Here is an 18,177-nt window from a genome sequence, read left to right as displayed (position 1 = left end):
GAGAAAGTACGCGACGCGACCGGCAATTGAGCCCGAGATCTTGCAGTCTAGAGGAAAGACGGCGAGTGTTTATCACAGGCAACTGTATTGTGAGAAGTGTCCCAGGAAGTGTGATAGGACCGCTGTTATTTTCTTCTACATAAATAATCTGGCGGAGAGAATTGCGGGAGAATGTCGTCGTTGAGTGAGCGTAGGAGGATCGGGATGACCTTGACAGGATTTCTAATTGGTGTGGTGAGTGGCAGCTAGTTCTAAATTTATGAAAATGTAAGTTAATGCAGATCAGTAGGAAAAGCAATTCGGTTATGTTGGAGTACAGCATTAGTAATATGCTGCTTGACAGTCAAGTCATTTAAATATCTGGGCGTAACGTTGCAAAGTTGTAGGAGATGCAACGAGTACCTACTGCAACCTAAATCCTTCTGAATCTGTGTAGTGTATTCATCTCTAGGTCTCCCTCTATGATTTTTGCCCTCGACGCTGCCCTCCAATACTAAATTGGTGATCCCTTGATGCCTCAGAACATGTCCTACCAACCGATCCCTTCTTCTAGTCAAGTTGTACCATAAACTCCTCCCGAATTCTATTCAATACCTCGTCATCAGTTATGTGATCTACCCATCTAATCTTCAGTGTTCTTCTGCAGCACCACATTTCGAAAGCTTCTATTCTCTTCTTGTCCAAACTATTTATCGTCCATGTTTCACTTCCATACATGGCTACACTCCATACGAATACTTTCAGAAATGACTTCCTGACACTTAAATCTATACTCGATGTTAACAAATTTCTCTTCCTCAGAAACGCTTTCCTTGCCATTGCCAGTCTACATTTTATATTCTCTCTACTTCGACCATCATCAGTTATTTTGCTCGCCAAATAGCAAAACTCCTTTACTACTTTAAGTGTCTCATTTCCTAATCTAATACCCTAAGCATCACCCGACTTAATTGGACTACATTCCATTATCGTCGTTTTGCTTTTGTTGATGTTCATCTTATATCCTCCTTTCAAGACAGGGGAACTGTGGTAGGGAAAGTGAAAAGTCAACTTCGGTTTATTGGGAGAATTAGGGGAAAGCGTGATTCATTTGTAAAGTAGAGCGCTCGTGCGACCCACTGTTGAGTACTGGTCGATTGTTTGCGATCCGCACTAGGTCGGATGAAGGAAGACATCGAAGCTGCTAGATTCGTTACCGGTAGGTTGGAAGAACATGAAAGGATGTCGGAAACTGCTTCGGAAACTAAAATGGGAGTGACTGGAAAGAAGAGCACGCGTGTTCTTTTCGCAGAACGTTTTTTCAGAAAATTTATAGAGCTGTCATTTAAAGTTGACTGCAGAAGGAATTGACTGCCGCCAACGTACATTTGGCGTCAGGACCACGAGGATAACATGCCTCGTATGCAGGCATATAGATAGTCGTTTTCCGCACACTCTGTTTGCAAGTGGAACGTGGAAGAGTAGACGTAGACCACTAGCTGTGGTATGTCCATTATAATTATCCGGGCTGTTATGCCGTGGTCGGTTGATGAATTCTGTTTCAGTTCCCAACGTTTCGTCCCCGTCTGCGGAGGACATCTTCAAGGGCGTCTGTAGCTCGATGGAAGGTCCTACACATCCACTGGCTCGCTACTGAAGTAGATACAGACCCCCTTGATGATGTGCTCCGCAGACGGGGGCGAAACGTTGAGAATTGAAACAGAATTGATTAACCGACCACGGCATAACAGCCCGTATAATTATAATGGACAAGACATTTCCGGCCGTGAAAGTCTACATTTTAATATTAGCTGTGGTATGCATCAGTGTATAGTTTGCCTTGTAAGTTTGCTGAGTCGATGTCAGTATTGCGTCTAGAGTGGCAGGTACCTACAACTTACTCGCTGGCCAGAGTAGAGACCGGTACTCCGTGGTCTGCAGCGGTAGGTGTCTCTGTCGCTCTCCTTGAGCGGCGGACCGTGGCTGTGCGTTGGTGGAGGAGCAGCAGCAGCCATCAAAGGCCGTCGCGCCGCGCCGCGCCGTCACTCTTCATCTCGCCGCTGCCCGCGTAAGCGGGAAGCTCGTTAAGGCGGGGTCTGGGGGAGCGGCTGGCCGGGGGCCACCGTCTTGGGCCTCGGACTGTCGCCGCTCGCTCCCAGCTGTCGGTCGTGCCGTTCTGCAAGGTGTCTGCGACGGTACCGTGACGGTCAGTGGCTGGCCGTGTCTCTTGGTCCGTCAACTACTCGCCGGGTATCTGTTGGCCCCGGATAACTTGGGTGCAGTGGGGCAGGATGTTGTTTTACTGGAACGTTGTGCGTTCTTACGTGGTGCAGACAATTCCCATCGATCATACAACATACATAGAAAAAAAATTGAGCCTCTGTGGAGGTTGGCAAAGTGGTTGTTTCATCAGTGGGACAATCCGTCAGTGTAACTGGCTTTGTGTTCAAGAACCAGCCATTTCTGCTGTCAATAGTCTGAAAGAAACCGGACGTGTTAAAACTTAACCAAGCGCTGTCAAACTAAAACTCTAGTATTTACCTACTGCATTGATATTCAATCGTTATGCGATCTTATTTTCGAGTATTCTCAGTACTGAAAAAAAGCTGCTACTACATAAATGAAGAATGGTATGAGTACATGTTGGCCTTCGGGAGTGTGTGACGTTACTGGAGATTTTCGTCTCGAGATCGCAACACAACACAACACAGCACGGCAAGAGGACGTGCACGTGCAGCTTCGCGACGTCCTTCGGTTTCTGAAGGAGGTCGCATCAGTGGCACGGGGGATATGGCAGCAGCGTACCGACACTTGGCAGACATCTGCCCGTAGTGCGGCAGCCGCAGGAGGAGTAGTGACGAGATGGACTCGGGACAGCGTGGCAGGATAAGTAGACGAGAGCTGTCCTAGACGGACGAGACCACGAAAACGCTGTAGAAGTATTCTACTGGCAAATGGGCGAATGACAGTAGCTGAAATCCGGGCAGGGCTTACAGTGGGTACGGCTCACCGTGCGGTGGTGCTGGTGTTTTTAATGGTCGGTTTTCCACCCTGACCAGTTCGCACTCTGTGAACCCCTGTGATAGCAGACGCAGGTGACGTACGAGCTCCGTTTTCACTAATAGCGGCGCGGTTGGAGAGGCCGTAAAGTGGTGAATGGCAGCGTGGCGACAGAAAGCGGGGCGGACGTAATTACCGGCGGTCGCGAGCGGGCTCGATAATGCGGCGGTAATGAGCGCACCGCGCCGCGCCGGTGGGGGCAGTTAGCCGGCGCCCCCGCCGCCGCCCCCGCTCGCGACGCCGTATCGACCACGGAGGGCCGGCAGCGGCGGTGGCGGGCGGCGGGCGGCGCCGGGTCACTAACCCACGGACCGCCGCGCCCGGGGACTCCCCGCGGCTCCGCCACCGCCACCGCCACCACCTGCCCACCTCGCACACCGCGCGGCTACACGTCTTCCTCATTTCTTTCGCGGCATCACTCGCAGCATCCTTCACCGAGTGCTCTGGTCCACCGAATGTATTCCGCAAAAAAGCGTCTAATCGACAGCCAGAGCTCACTCGTGTTCCTCCAAAAGCTCGCTACAGCGGTATCTTTCTGTTGGAATCCACAGTAGTATACTGGCTGCTGCAGCGACTAAGAAGGCCTGTGTTGAAAGCACTGTTAAGGAGCGTAGACACCAGCCCAACCGCGGCAAACGATCAGCAGTCAGTGCAGTTGACCGAACGCTCGTCCCCAACGCACTGAGGTTCGGCCTGTCCTCATCACGAAACAGAGGGATTGGGACCACGGCATTTTGCCTGCCGTGCGTAATCGCAGTTGCCTCTGGTAACTTGTCGAGGTTGCCCCCATTTTCTTATTGTAATAAAGCAGCGTTTTCATAGGGTTCACGGGTCGACATTATGAGGGAAGAAGAGGATTTATTATACTGCAAGAAGGTGATCATCAGAAGAAGAAACGACGCCAGTGGACGATCTGTGTTTAAAAGTAGACAGCATTGTGGTGGGACAAAATTGTCTTACCTTAAAGCTCAATTGAAATGTGGGCTATTTCATTTTTTTGTGAATAAAAGCTACAGATTTCGAATTCTTTCTGAATTGTATAGCCCCTAAAATTTCCGAAGGTGGTACCGCTTTTAAGATACCTGTACGTGCAGTAAAGATATATCCATAAAGATTCTTCTTTTTCACGTCGTGCGCGCTATTTTCTAACAGCTCACTTACTTCCCCCCCAGACGCCTCATCTTTTTGTTTTTCACAGTCGCTGTTTGTAGGTTTCCATAAACATTCTCCTTCGCGACAAAAACTGTCATCTTTCATGCTTTCTGCATATTCGACTCAATACTCCAGTATTTTTAGAGACAATAAATAATTACCCGTTCAACAGACACAGCAAATTGGTATTGAACCAAAGATCTTTCGACGCGGCGTGTAGACTGGGATGTGGGTCCTGAGGCCAGGTCTTCGCCAACGCTTTGATTTTACCGCCAGCACTCCGGACCGCAGCCGAGGCCAACCGCTAGGATAGCTTCGATTTGCCGTCCGTGCAGACTAAGCAAAGTTCGGCCAATGAAAGCGTTTGGTTGTCGTTCGTTGGCCTAATTTGTACCCGCCTTCGCTGGATGCCACATAGCGTGCATTCCGTGATTTGATGTTCAATAGTGTGGATATTCGTTATTTTTAAAAGAGTAACCTCACAACACGAAAAAAAAGTGTGAAACATTTGGCGTTATTGAGGAGAATATGAAAAAGGTACGGCCCATGGAGAGGATCGAATGATATCAGAGATGATCCTGCAAGCAAGTGAAGATGTCGTCTAGGAGTTGACCACGCTAATAAAAATATCGAAGAAGCAATACATACCAACAGAGTGGAAGCTACCTGTCGTTGTATGAACTCAAGAAAAGAAAAGCGAGAGAGAGACCGTAATAACTATACACGATTCTCACTGCTGAATACGAGCTAGGTGGTCTTGATACTGGAAAAAAATTTAAGTCGTACGTAGAGAAAATATTAGGGAAAGTACTTAGCCGGTTTCAGGTTAGAAATATCTAAGAGGGCGTGCTGAAAATTAATGCCTCCAAATTTATCATTCAATTGTCCATATTGGTTGAGGTAGTACTTGCCACTCCTGTTACTCGGTCGTCTTTCCCACTTCTCTGATGCAAATTCCAACCCTCTGTCGCTAGAGCGCTCCGAATTGTACCGTGTAACGTGGTGGTGTGTAATGGAGCTATCTCGGTGCTTAAGAAGCAGCGTGCTGTAATAGTGTTTCTAACCGCGCAAACCCGAAAGAATAGTTTAGAAGAGTTCTTCACGCCAGGAGCGCGCTCTGCTTCAGCACGACAGCGCCAGACTTCAAACGAGCGCCGCGACGTCTTCAACAGTCCGACGGCTTGTGCTCACTGACACAGGTGATCCCCCATACAGTACCGACTCGGCCCCATCCGAAAACTTAAAACACCTTCGAGGACTTCACTTGGATAGTAATGAAGCGTTGCAAGCAGAGGTGAGGTTGTGACTTCGTCAACAAAGTGAAACATTCAGCATTATGGTATCTCTCTCGTTGGGAGAAATGTTCGTAGTCAGGGACAATATGTTGAGAAATAAATGTGTAAACACCAAGAATAAAGATGTAGAACGTTTAACCTCTTGAACTAAACTTTATTAAAAGTTTTCACATAAAAAATTTGCAGGCATTACTTTTCAGCACGCCCACGTACAATTGACGATATATTACCAATGGCACCCGTGTGGGCATATGAAAAACTAATCTTCGTCACACAAGTATGTTTTTCAAAAGCATACTTTAGTATCCGTAGAGTTGACCTTGTGCAACAACCTGTGGGAGGCTGAAATGAAGCAACTTTATAAAAGCCTGTAAAACAGAGACGAAAGCTAAAGTAAGATACGAAAGGGGAATGTCAAAGGAGGTGAAAGTACGAACTACTGGACGACGAGGTAACGCGTTGTCTCTCATATTATGTAACCTTGCCCACGAAAAAGTTGTACGTGAGATGAAAAGAGTAGGAAAGGGCAGAAGTATAAATAAAAATCTGCAAATGACAGCGTATGCAGAAGATACGACAGCTATATCAGAGTCAAGAGAAGAAGTGAGGAAAAACTGTTTAGGAACTGAGCAGTACTACAGGGAAGGTGGACTAGAAGAGACAGAAGTGAAACTGACCAGGCAGCTGAACCACAGTGTACATGGGGATTTACGGGCGGAAAAGATGTACGATTGTTGAGAACTTTAAATGCTTTGGATCTACTTTAACAGGAGGAATAATTCACTGCTAGAAGTGAACTAGCTAATTGTCAATACTTCCAGATCCTATAACAGCCTAAAACCAATTATGACATCAACAGTAATGTCAACGAAAGTTAAAATGAAGGCATATAATAGAGTAACCCGGCCTGAGTGGCCGAGCGGTTCTAGGCGCTACAGTCTGAAACCGCGCGACCGCTACGGACGCAGGTTCGAATCCTGCCCCGGGCATGGATGTGTGTGATGTCCTTACGTTGGTTAGGTTTAAGTAGTTCTAAGTTCTAACGGACTGATGACCTTAGCAGTTAAGTACCATAGTGCTCAGAGCCATTTGAACCATTTAATACAGTAACTGCTCCAGTGCGATAGAGAATGATGATGTTTGCGAGAGAAACGTACGCTATGGTGAACCAGCCAAATATTTTACAGAAAACAAAGGTTAATTGACTTCAATGGGCTGGACAAGTTGCAGGGATATCAGATGCTGGTATTCCAAAAGTAGTGTTGATAGGAAGGCAAGAGGGGGCACAACGAACAACGTGGGATGGACTGTGGAAAGACTTGCAACAACTAGGATTCGCAGGAGACCGGATGGAAACTGCACAGGACAGGGTCTGCCGGAGGCAGGTTGTACGGTTGGCTGGAACGTGGTCTGCCAGGTTCCAGTTAAAATTATGACACGTCACCTCCATCGTAATTGTCGGATTTACCTGAAAACATCTTACACTTGTTTACAGGTCAATGATGTCACTGTCACTGGAATCGTCCTCAGAACCGTAAGAACGCTCATTAACGCAGCCATCCGGATCTTCATTCTCACTAGGAACATCGGAATAATCCTCGTCAAAAACCTCCGAAAATATTTCAGATCCGTTCGTTTCCTTCCGTTTTTTGAATGGGGACGTTTCTGAACCCATGAGGAGACGAAAATAGTAACTGTGTGAAATATCAAAATACAATCAGAACGATATACAAGCAAAAATACGTGAAGTCAATTAAGTTTGACACATTGGCTCCTAGTAGAAACGCCTAAATAGAAGTATTAGTTAAAATGCATCTGCAGAGAGGTTGTAGAAATTCGCGTGAAACACAGTGTGTTGTTTAACTTCAGCCGCCCAATGCTCGTGCACAGGGCCGGACACTTGCTGCCGTGACAGAGTTACCGCTATTAACTGCGCCACGCACTCTACACGAATCTTGCACCTAGGGGTCCCTCTCGGCCTCTCGGCTTCGGCCTTGAAACCGACCCTGGTCGAGCATCTCCTTCCAGTCACTCGGACGAAACCAAGTGATGCTAACGAGCGTCTTTCTGGCACACGCCACGAGGAGCCATCAGTGCTGGCTGCGAGCCCGCCATAACGATACACCAAAAACAGAGTGCAGTTCACGTTGCTAGCGGAAGACATCAAATGGATCGACGATGAATTTAACGTTTATTGCGGATCGTTATCTTGTCAGTGCTAAAGGCCTCTGTACATCCTGTGAGGGGAAACAAATTTACACCGAAACTACTCCGGAAGTGACCACAGGACCTCACCAAATCCATTTTAATCGTTTGATCACCAGTGCCTTTATAGTGTGTCTCAAAAGTTTTACTGTCAGTATAATATGCATGACGAAGAACTGACTGCATTGAAATGAGAAACTAAATGCATGAATTAAGTGTTTAGTTATTTATTGACATAACTTCCACAATATAACTACAACTTCAGCCCATAACAAATGTTCAGACTAACCTCTCTGTCTTTCTTAGTGCATGCGTTACAGAGTCGCACAAAGTTTTGCCCCCCCCCCCTCTCTCTCTCTCTCTCTCAAACCAAGACACTATTGGCCACTACATCTTCAGCTTTTAGTGTGTTTCCTATACCGACTACATGTGTGAACACGTCGCAGTTCTATAACCCCCCCCCCCCCCCGTCCCATCTCTAATGTATTGCCACCAACGCCTTTTGTCAGACCCCTAGAACTTAGAACTACTTAAACCTAACTAACCCAAGAATATCACACACATCCATGCCCGAGGCAGCATTCGAACCTGCGACCGTAGCGGTCGCGCGGTTCCAGACTGTGAAGCGCCTAGAACCGCTTGGCCACACCTGCCGGCTCTCAAAATACATTAGGACCCCATACGATATGTATAATTTTGACGCTGGAGGTTTGGGACATACCTCGGGAGTTGTAAGACAGCAATTGCAGACTGGTATTCAGGAATATGTGTCCGTAAGGGGTAAATTGTGAGTTTGTTAGGAATTCTGTTGGACCACAGTATGCTACTCGCACGGCCGGAAGAGTTCAGAGCTGTACAATTCCGCTTCCACCCTACGGTTCGACCGAGCGAGGTGGCTCAGTGATTGGCACACTGGACTCTCATTCGGGAGGACGATAGTTCAAGTCTACCCATGACCATCTATTGACCATCTATAATTACGTTTTCCGTGAGTATCCTAACTCGCTGGAGCCAAATGCTGCTTCCTTCCTTCCTTCCTTCCTTCCTACACAGACGTAGGTCCATGTGATTTATTTGACAGAACCCCCTATTGCAGTAGGGGAGGGGGTGGGAGGTGATAAACCGGCCGACAAAGAAGCAATAGCGCAATTGCAGTTCCTGCGGTGTGACTGTGCTTAGCAGATTGCGTCACAACTCCGACATGCGCAGAAAGTGTGTGCGATAGCTCATTCGATTTGTAGGTGCCTGAAGCAATTTATAGGTGCCTGGGCACACGTATCATGAGCTTCTTGGAAAAAAATCACCCTGACAGATAGCCCCGCGTCCTTCCCTTGCACACCTACTGCTGGGGGCGGAGGCGAAAAGGAGTGATATAAAAGCATAATTCAGGGACGCCTGGAGAAATTTCAACCAAATTCGATGTATTATGGCTTATTTTACAACGTTTACTCGTACGTTAACTCTCTCTTGTCTGTCTTTGTCTACGCTGTACAGATTCTGCAGTTGATTGTGAACTGACTTCCCGACGAGTTAGGCACCTCAGATTTTCAACATAGCTCAGAATTGGACGACAATGCAATATTAACTGGCTTTCTTGCCTGGTGTGTGACGGAGAGTACTTTCTATAGGCCTACCACTTCCATTTCCCCCCTTTTGTGTTAGAGTCGCGAGTGGTTTACTGGAAGAATGGTTGCTGGTAAGTCTGTGTGAGATTTCGAATCTACATAATTTTCACACTCACGGTCCCTTCGCAAGATATTCTAAGGAGGAAGCAATATATTGGTTGACTCAGGAGAAGAGAAACCGAAATAGTCGTGAATTTTCGTGTCTCTGTTGTGACCTTCTCAAGATGTTGTATATAGTTTAAAAAATTTCACACATGCAAGACTAAAAAAGTAAAAAAGTGCATAACATTGTAATATAATTTTTTAAATCTAACTAAAAAGTAAATTCTGCTTGCCCCAAACAGGTAACTCGGAAAAATTCTGATTTTGGATTACGTGGAACGAAACACGTGGGGCTCATGCTATGCATAATAGATGCATGAATAGTTCACCTCCTACCTATTACCCGTTTCGTGCGCCTCACTTGTTTCGTTCTAAATGTTAAGAGGCTCTCCATAGCTGTTAAAAACTCAGAAATACAAATTTGTCGGAACTAACGTAATGGGGTTTGGAATATGTGTGGTCCAAGGAGAAATTTTTATACTTCTAGGTCAGATTTAAAGACGTGTTATACTAATTTGTTTTTATTTAAGTAATTGTTCTTCTGGCGTCATTGTTCCTCTTCTGCAAACTGATAGTAACTTTTGCTGTGGAAACTATACTGCGTGGTGTTCCTCTAATACCACACCTCCAAATTTGAGCGAGTAGTTTGGAAAGGTAAACTGTGGAGATCAGTATCACACCCTTGGACGACCCACGAAGTCAAGTAGGAACAGCCTGGGTTGTTGGGATGCCCTGCTTAGTGCCGCTCCTTCGGCCTGTAATTACCTCCTCTGTTTCCTCTGTGGGGCCCGTACATCGACCTACGGTTGCCTGTTTGCAAACTATTAGATAACGTCACCAAGTTCTCCAGAGCAGCGCGCTAACACGGAGGACCGCTGAAGGCTGCGGCAGGTTGCAGGGACGCACACGCCGCTTCTGCGCTAAGCGGTTTGCGAGTGCTTTCACCGGTCGAGGTTGGAGGGTGGTCCGTTGTGTGCCGATAGTGACTGATTTAGCCATTTGTTCGAGTAATTCCCTTTCCGATGGACATTTTGCTGCCTTACTCGGTTGTGAACAGTTTTTAAGCATCGTTCCATGTTGCGGAGCGCGCAGCTTTCCCCACTTGCTTGCCAGTAGCGAAGAACGTATTGGGCAGCCACTTGTTTTCGGATCGTTCATGGTGTACCTGTACAGTCAGCGTTTAGTAAAGTGTTAACTGTTTGCTTTATTTCCCGGTTTGTTTTTCAGACAGACTTGGAAGATGAAATGCAGAAGCAAACATTGTGTCGATGAAAACCAAAATAATAATAATAAAAAAATTCATTTCTTATTTATTCGCAAATTTAAGATTGGGCGTAAAAATAGCATACACAATTTAGTTTTTTTCCTCTGTTCATTAAATTTAACGATTAGTTTCAGTTGCGTGAAAAATATACAATTAAAATAGTGGAACCAACTGTAAAATTCTTTTTGTACGAAACGTGTATTCAATGTAAACTCCAAATTTGTAAACGACGTAACGTTGGTAATAAGAGTATCCGCCTCTGTCCCGTGGCTACTTCAGCTGCAGTTGTATCATCCAGTTGTCACCTGTTTATAGGGAAGCACTAAAAAGACGAAAACCGGTCTGTTAATAAACAAAAATTGCTGCAGAACGCACAAATATGATTTTAATTTTATTTTATAATATAGTATCACGTCCTGCCAGTTCAAGAATTGTGTTTCCAGAGTGAGAGCAAGATAGGAAGCAGATCTGTACGACCGTGTAGCACGTTCGGGAAGTGTGCTGTAAACCGACAATTGGAAGAAAAATATTCTCCGTGAAAGAAGACTTTTTGCCAATAACAGAACTGTGACACTGAATGTTCTGCTCGGTCACACATCGTAATACGTGCTGAGGAGTTACGCGAAGAAAAAGCGCGGCGGTAAAGTCCAGAGTCACGTACTCGAATAGGAAAAGAAAAGTTGGTCATCTGGATCTAGGTAATAAAAACCTGCAGAGACGGGCATTGCCACAGAATATTTCTCTTTGTAACTGTTGGGAAATAAAGGCCCTAATTGTCGAGATGGTTTTAGTCATAGACTAGAATTTGGTGCGAATCGGGTTTATTTTGTAAGAATGCTGGCTAAGGGTTAGAGATTGTGGTGGTACGCGAAATTTTAAGTAAAATGGTTCACATAAACACCGATCCTGTTAATTAGCGATGACATAGACCAATGTTATGAAATTATTTGCTTACTGTGTTAAGTTCAAGAAGACAGATCAGTCTGAAGATATTCGTAATTATTGAAACCGGCAATTGAATAAACAAATATTTGCGATCAGGGACTGTTGTGGTAACTGCATAACTTCATGCGTCCAACTGAGGTCTGGTTTGGAGTTGCACTTTCCAGTTACAGACAAATCTTGTAACTTCGCTAAAGGCATAGTCAGGGATGTGTAGTTTAAAATAAACGGTAATTTTATGTAGAATACTCCGTTAAATGTGAAAGAGGATGTAAAGGAGCCGACCGCAGTGGTCGAGCGGTTCTAGGCTCTTCAGTCTGGAACCGCGCGACCGCTACGATCGCAGGTTCGAATCCTGCCTCGGGCATGAATGTGTGTGATGTCCTTAGGTTAGTTAGGTTTAAGTCGTTCTAAGTTCTAGGGGACTGATTACCTCAGATGTTACGTCCCATAGTGCTCAGAGCCATTTGAACCAGGATGTAAAGATCCTGTTATCAGTAACGTTAACGGATGAATCAGTAAAACTGCTAATGGTTGCGTTGAAATGGCCTACTGGTGAATGTACTTGGCTCTGTGTGGTCATCTGTGTAATTCACCACCGGCAATCAGATTATAATTGTAGACTTTATCGTCGAGATTAGTTTTTAGCTTAATATGTGCCGATCTGCTTGCACTGAACGAAGTATTCAGTTAATTCATTAAAATTGTTGTCTTCCTTAACTCTTTTTCTGAGATAGTGTCCATACTATTAACTTCATGCAATAGACGTAAGTTGACCTATATGTCGAACGTTGATAAATGCATACGTTATAAACGGGAAGCAATTTCACAAAGATAGCTTCCTTGAACTTCTGCAACGTAGATAGTCGAAACAACCTTGGCAGCATGTTGGCCGACATTATCCTGTGAAGAACGATAGAGTCTGTCAACATTCTATCGACTTGATGGCGCTTTTCAATTTTTGCAAGTTGTCTACGTGCCGCTGTGCGTTAATTGTGGCACCGTGTTCCAGAAAGTCAGAGTCAAAGAACAAGGTGGTTGCGGCTTTCACGGAGCTGACGTGCCTCTCGTTTCGACTACGCAGCAGAAGCTCCACAGGGAAGCCCTTACACGTCTGCCACAGAACTCTGATCTCTGCCCATTCGATTTTCATGTTTTTCGAGCCCCGAAGGAAGACATTTGTTGCCGTCGATGTGCTTTGGACGAAGAAGTGCACGACGGGGTACAGTCATGGTTCCACAGGCAACCACAAACATTTCTCCCATGAAGACATTGGCCATCTTCTCTCACAATGGGATAACTGTGTTAATAGTTATGGCGATTATTTTTGAAGTAATAAAATGTACTTACTTTTTTCGCTCTGGCTCGTTTTCATTTGATTACCTTCCATAGGTAATATTTGCAAGGACATTTATAGCTAAGGTAGTTTCAATTCATGTCACATCCTTCGGGTGGCTTGGTGCATTGCATGTCAGTGTAACCTTCACCTGTTCTTCATAAATGCTTTTGTACCTATGTTGCAAAAATGCCGCATCTGGTTTATTTATAAACTAGCTGGGACCTGCCACGCGTTGCCGTGGTTCTGTGTGGTTCAATGGAAAACAAAGAAAAAAGAAAGCACACGTTTCAAGTATTTATGGGAACTGGATATGCGTCCTGGTCTCCTGCTTTCCTTTTTCTGTGAAATACGTCTACGAGGACGAAAACGAAACACGTAATTGTTGTGTATTTAATTTATGTGTAAAAATATATGTACAATTATAAACAATATATATGGGTGAAACAATTTGGCTAATGATTTACATGTCCCACTATCGCACTTAAAAGTGGCTGCGACAAAGGAAATAAAACCGCACATTTATACAGCAGAGCATTTTCTTTCTCTCAGTCTGTTTGAAGAGAAAACCTTTACATTCTTTAAAACAATAATTAGTTTTATGTACGTTTGAGTGTTTAATACAGTATGGTTTAAAATTTGAAGTAAATCGGTCGATTACTTTTTGAGATTTTTGGTAGCAACGTTTCCCCCATATACATTGCGTATTTATTTATATGTAGTATATATCTTTTAAAATAGGGACATAAAACACCGTGTATTTGCAAGAAATGATGTGTTTCAAGTCAGTCAACAGACTGCTTTTCGACTTTCGAAAGCACAAACGTACGCAGGCTGAATTTTAATATATAAAGACGCTTTCGCAAATAGGCGATGTGACAGGCTCTGCATTTGTTTCTTAATAGTGTGGCTACAACTTCCGGCGGCTGTGCTGATATAGGTGTAACTTTGTTTTACAAAAATTTTGCATATATAGATATTCGTCAGTGTGTACGTCTTAAGACATTGCAGTCATTTTGTTTCAGAGTTCCAAACGGACGCTGCGTTCCAACGAAATGCTCCTGCCGCCCAATGGCCTTCTGGACACGGAACTGGAGCTCAACTTCTCGCTTCAGGTAAGGGAGGATGGCAAGGCGAGGGCGTTGCCGCCACTGTCGAAACTGAAAGTACACATATAACGCAATGCAAGTTGTTTCAGTATATGAAATGTGTACTCCGTTTACTCGCCACACTACGTCGATAACCTCATTAAGTACTCACGCGTAAAAAGGCGTTTGCCTGATTCTTCTAGAAACGGTAGCCTAAAAGGTCTTAAGGAAACAAGAGAATGGCTCGGAGGTCTCACATTTAGAATACCTCTTGAGAAATCGTGGCGCAAGGGGAGGAAAAGAGAGTAATGTTAGTTGAATGCACACAGTATCAAGTAAAGTTTGCAGTATGTTTCTTGGGCCTCTATGTGACATTTAGTTTACATTATTCCATCATTATACAGAAGATAATCCCTGCTAAACATTTAAACAACAAATTACGTAATCACATTGCATCAGCACGTCTTTCTACCGAGGTTTACATACTGAGGGATCATTATAATAAATATCACAAACTCACTATAGAATTAAAATTAAACTTCACAGTATCGTAAAAAAATAACCTGTCAACACAAATTAATGCAACTAAGGTGATTTACAGGGATGTAATGGTTCGGTTGATCATCCCAGTTACTTTGTAGGATTGGAAATCAGATAAGACCGTGAAACTAAAGAACTGTTCATCTGTCAAGGGAGCTACATTAGTCGCTTTTTCAAAAATTTCAACGTGAACAACTGGAAGTTACATGCAACATCTACTGATTGCAATTTATAGTTGCACTTTGGATGTCGCCCTGCTAATTAAGGCAAGAAATCCATGGAAAATATTACAGTCCACAAGGCTGTAGGTGGGTTGATGTTTGCTGGCACAGTGAAGACTTGTTATGTGCTGTCAGTCAAGTAAGCTAGTTTCTCAACAACCCATAGCCTGAATTCTGGACTGCTGTTAAATGCATCCTTCAGTATGTTAAAGTTACTGTAGGCAAAGCTAATGAGTAAAGTGATGTTAAAGGTGAAGCCTGTGGCATAAACCGGTGAGACTGGACTATTGGCCTCACTGAAGGTAGAGTACAGCCTTTCTTCGCCACGGCTGTAGGAGGGGGCGGTTGGCGAGCCCAGCGTCCTGGCCGCGTTTATCCCGGGAAAGACATCCGGTAAATACAGTGGTAGCAGCCGTAAACCTCACGTGCACCCAGATCCCAATTTTGATGGAGATATTGATGCACGTCATTCAACATCGGTTGTGTTAGTGTATTACTCAGTGGGCCTATTATATGGGCATGCTATGTCGCTAGATATACAACGGACCTCCCAGGGGAGCTCACATTTCTTTTGTGAGTACGTGCCTTGGCAACTCCGTACCCTCATCCTTGTAGTGCTACTTCCCCTTCTGTGCCAACGCTTTTACTATTCCTTTTCCCTACTGCCTTTCCATTGCACGGTGTTTTTGGTGGCGGCCATGCTTGGATTTCGTTTATTATTTTGGACACTCGTTTTTCTTCCTACACTTCATACAGCTTTTTATCCTAAACTTGATGCTCCGTATTGTTAGGTTTGACCTACTATTCCTCTTCCAAATTTTACAGAAGTGCGGATTGTGCAGGGAAAGTCTCCCAATGCAATGTACAGTCCATCTTTTTTCCTTCCTATCTTTGCACCCTTTCTTTTTTTTTGCAAAAGTGATACACCCAAAACACAGCACAGTAAAGATTCCATTATGAGGGGGTGGTCAGGTACTTGCATGCTGGTAGGCCCTCTGATCATGTAGAGAACAGACTGTTGGTGCCTAAGTTGGATACCTGCCACTTATGCCAAAGAGTAGTAGCCCGTTGTGAACTGGGGACTCCGGGCAATGGTTACTGGCCAGGTAGCCATTGTTGTGGCTGAGTGGCGTCTGTGGGGAGACAAGAGGAGAGATAAGAGTTTGATCTAGGACCGACAAGGATTCGTTTTTGGCCACAAAAAAGCCATCATACTTCGTTGAACATCTTGAGGACAGGTTTGGGGGAGTAGCAGCGATTTCAAAAATAAAGTGTTCAGTTCTGATTAAAACAGCTTCCCCAGCTCAGTCGCGATCGCTGCTCGCCTGCGGCAAGCTGGGTGAGTGACACTCCCTGTGACTATAACCCCCCCCCCCCCCCCCCAAAAAAAATCTCTCAATATCGTACACGATATCATAATACACTGCGATTACGAATATGATCTAGAATATTGCCGTCTGGAGAGTAAAGCCGGTTGTTCAGCGTCTCTGAAATGAAATGCCGCTGTCGGATGAGACGGCGATTGGTACACAATAGCGCTAAAGCTGTTACAGCTGGCCAGAACGCTGTCGAGGCGGTTCGGCGCGTATCCCGAGGTATGTCGCTCAGCATGGAACCGCTGAACATGTGTAAACGGTTCAGCGGCGACTTGCAGCTGCAGTCATCGTAAACTGCTATCGGATGGCAGCAAGCGCAAACGCGCATCCGCCCATATATTTTACATCTCAGCGATTCTTTGGGGTTGTGGCATTGGGTTATTCGTAACAGCCACCCGTCAGCGACGAAGCTTAATTTCGCGAGAAACTCTAATTACAGTTCTTCCCGCGTTTCCAAAGTGCTCCATTCTGACCTCTTCAGAGAGCGCTGCGACGCGAATGAGCATATTTTCGTTAGGCGTCATGTTTAAGATGATATAAGGAGAGCAAAAGTTGACGAGGATAAAAAGACGTTAAGCATTTGAGTTGTAGACGGTAAGCAGAGATTCCAGATAGTTTAAAATATAAACACATTGATTAGTTGTAACTTGACTCTGTGTGAATAGAACTGGCAACTTGGATTTGTTGTAACTCGTTTAAGTCACAGGCGAAAGTTAATGCTGCAGCTGATCAAAAGTATCCGTACTCCTGTTAGCGGACATCAATACGAAGTGTGTCCACACTACGCCTTAGTGACAGCACCAGCTGTGCTAGGGACACTTCCAGTGGGTTGTCTGAACGTATGAGCGGAAATGACCGTCTGTTTTCTCCTCAAGAGCCGAAACCAGAGAAGGCAGTGTGCTGGGCGCCTGTATCTGGAGCGAAATCAACGTTCTAACGCATCCGAAAGGTGCTCCGCTGGATTCAGGAGGGGACTGTGTGTAGGCCAGTTCATTTCAGGAATGTTACTGTCCACAAACCGTTCCCTCACAGGTGCCGCTTTGTCACGGTGATACAATCACCGTCTCCTGGCTGTACCTCTACTGTGCGGAGGACACAGTGCTGTAGTATGTGTTGAGCGCTTCCAAACTACACCCTAATCACCTCATACCACGTCCTCCTTACTTTGCTGTTAGCCAAACACAAATCCTCGCGCAGAGCCGTTGTGCTGGCTGGACTGCTGCTAGCACTCTGCAACTCGGAAGCCATTCCTCCTCCTTTATTTATTTATTTTTACCACCATCACCAGTCCTGGACGGTCGCTGTCTGTGAGTACATAAGGTCTGCCTTGTTTCGGTTTAGCTTTGGTTGTTCCTTCGCGTTTCCACATCACAAATCAGTCACTAACAGTCGACCTGGGTGGCTTTAGAAAGGTCGTGAAATGTCCCTGATGGACTTGTTACTCAGGTGACATCCAGTGACTAGTTCACTTTCGAAGTCACTGAACCGTCTTGACCGACTCATTCTGCTCTCACTCCTTCTCTACTGATAACACACTGCTTCCTTTTGTACTGACGGGCCCACCGATCGCCACATCTAGTGGACAATTTCGAACGGCACAGCGGTGTCCGCATACTTTCGATCAGATATTGTATTCTCAAATAGGCTTCTCAGTTGTATTTTGTACTAGGTAAACAGCTTCATCTTGTTAGCAGTGGCGTACCAATAAAAGGCCATCGTGCTACTGCATGCCGTCCACCTCCCTCTCCATGGAAAATAAATGTTGTTTTTTCAGTTCAGAGACTGGTTTCATGCACCTCTCTCTGTCTACCTATCCTGTGCAAGCTTCTTCATCTCGAACTACCAACTGCAACCTAAATCCTTCTGAATCTGCTTACTGTATTCATCTCTTGCTCTCCCTCTACGATTTTTACCCTCCATGCTTCCGTCCAGTATTAAATTGGTGATCCCTTGATGCCTCAGAATGTTTCCTACCAACCGATCCCTTCTTCT

General features: G+C 45.1%; 1 protein-coding gene across 3 annotated transcripts in view; it reads left to right on the top strand.

The window, feature by feature from the left end:
- Positions 1 to 18,177, top strand: part of LOC126461319 (phosphofurin acidic cluster sorting protein 2) — a 722,007-nt gene that overhangs the window by 537,760 nt on the left and 166,070 nt on the right. For all 3 annotated transcript variants that reach the window (XM_050095989.1, XM_050095987.1, XM_050095988.1), the window contains exon 3: positions 13,986 to 14,075. In XM_050095989.1, the coding sequence (XP_049951946.1) occupies positions 13,986 to 14,075 (90 nt within the window). The remainder of the gene's footprint in view (positions 1 to 13,985; positions 14,076 to 18,177) is intronic.

Source organism: Schistocerca serialis, chromosome 1, assembly GCF_023864345.2.
Source record: "Schistocerca serialis cubense isolate TAMUIC-IGC-003099 chromosome 1, iqSchSeri2.2, whole genome shotgun sequence".
NCBI lineage: Eukaryota > Metazoa > Arthropoda > Insecta > Orthoptera > Acrididae > Schistocerca > Schistocerca serialis.
This window is presented reverse-complemented; position numbering and strand designations above follow the sequence as displayed.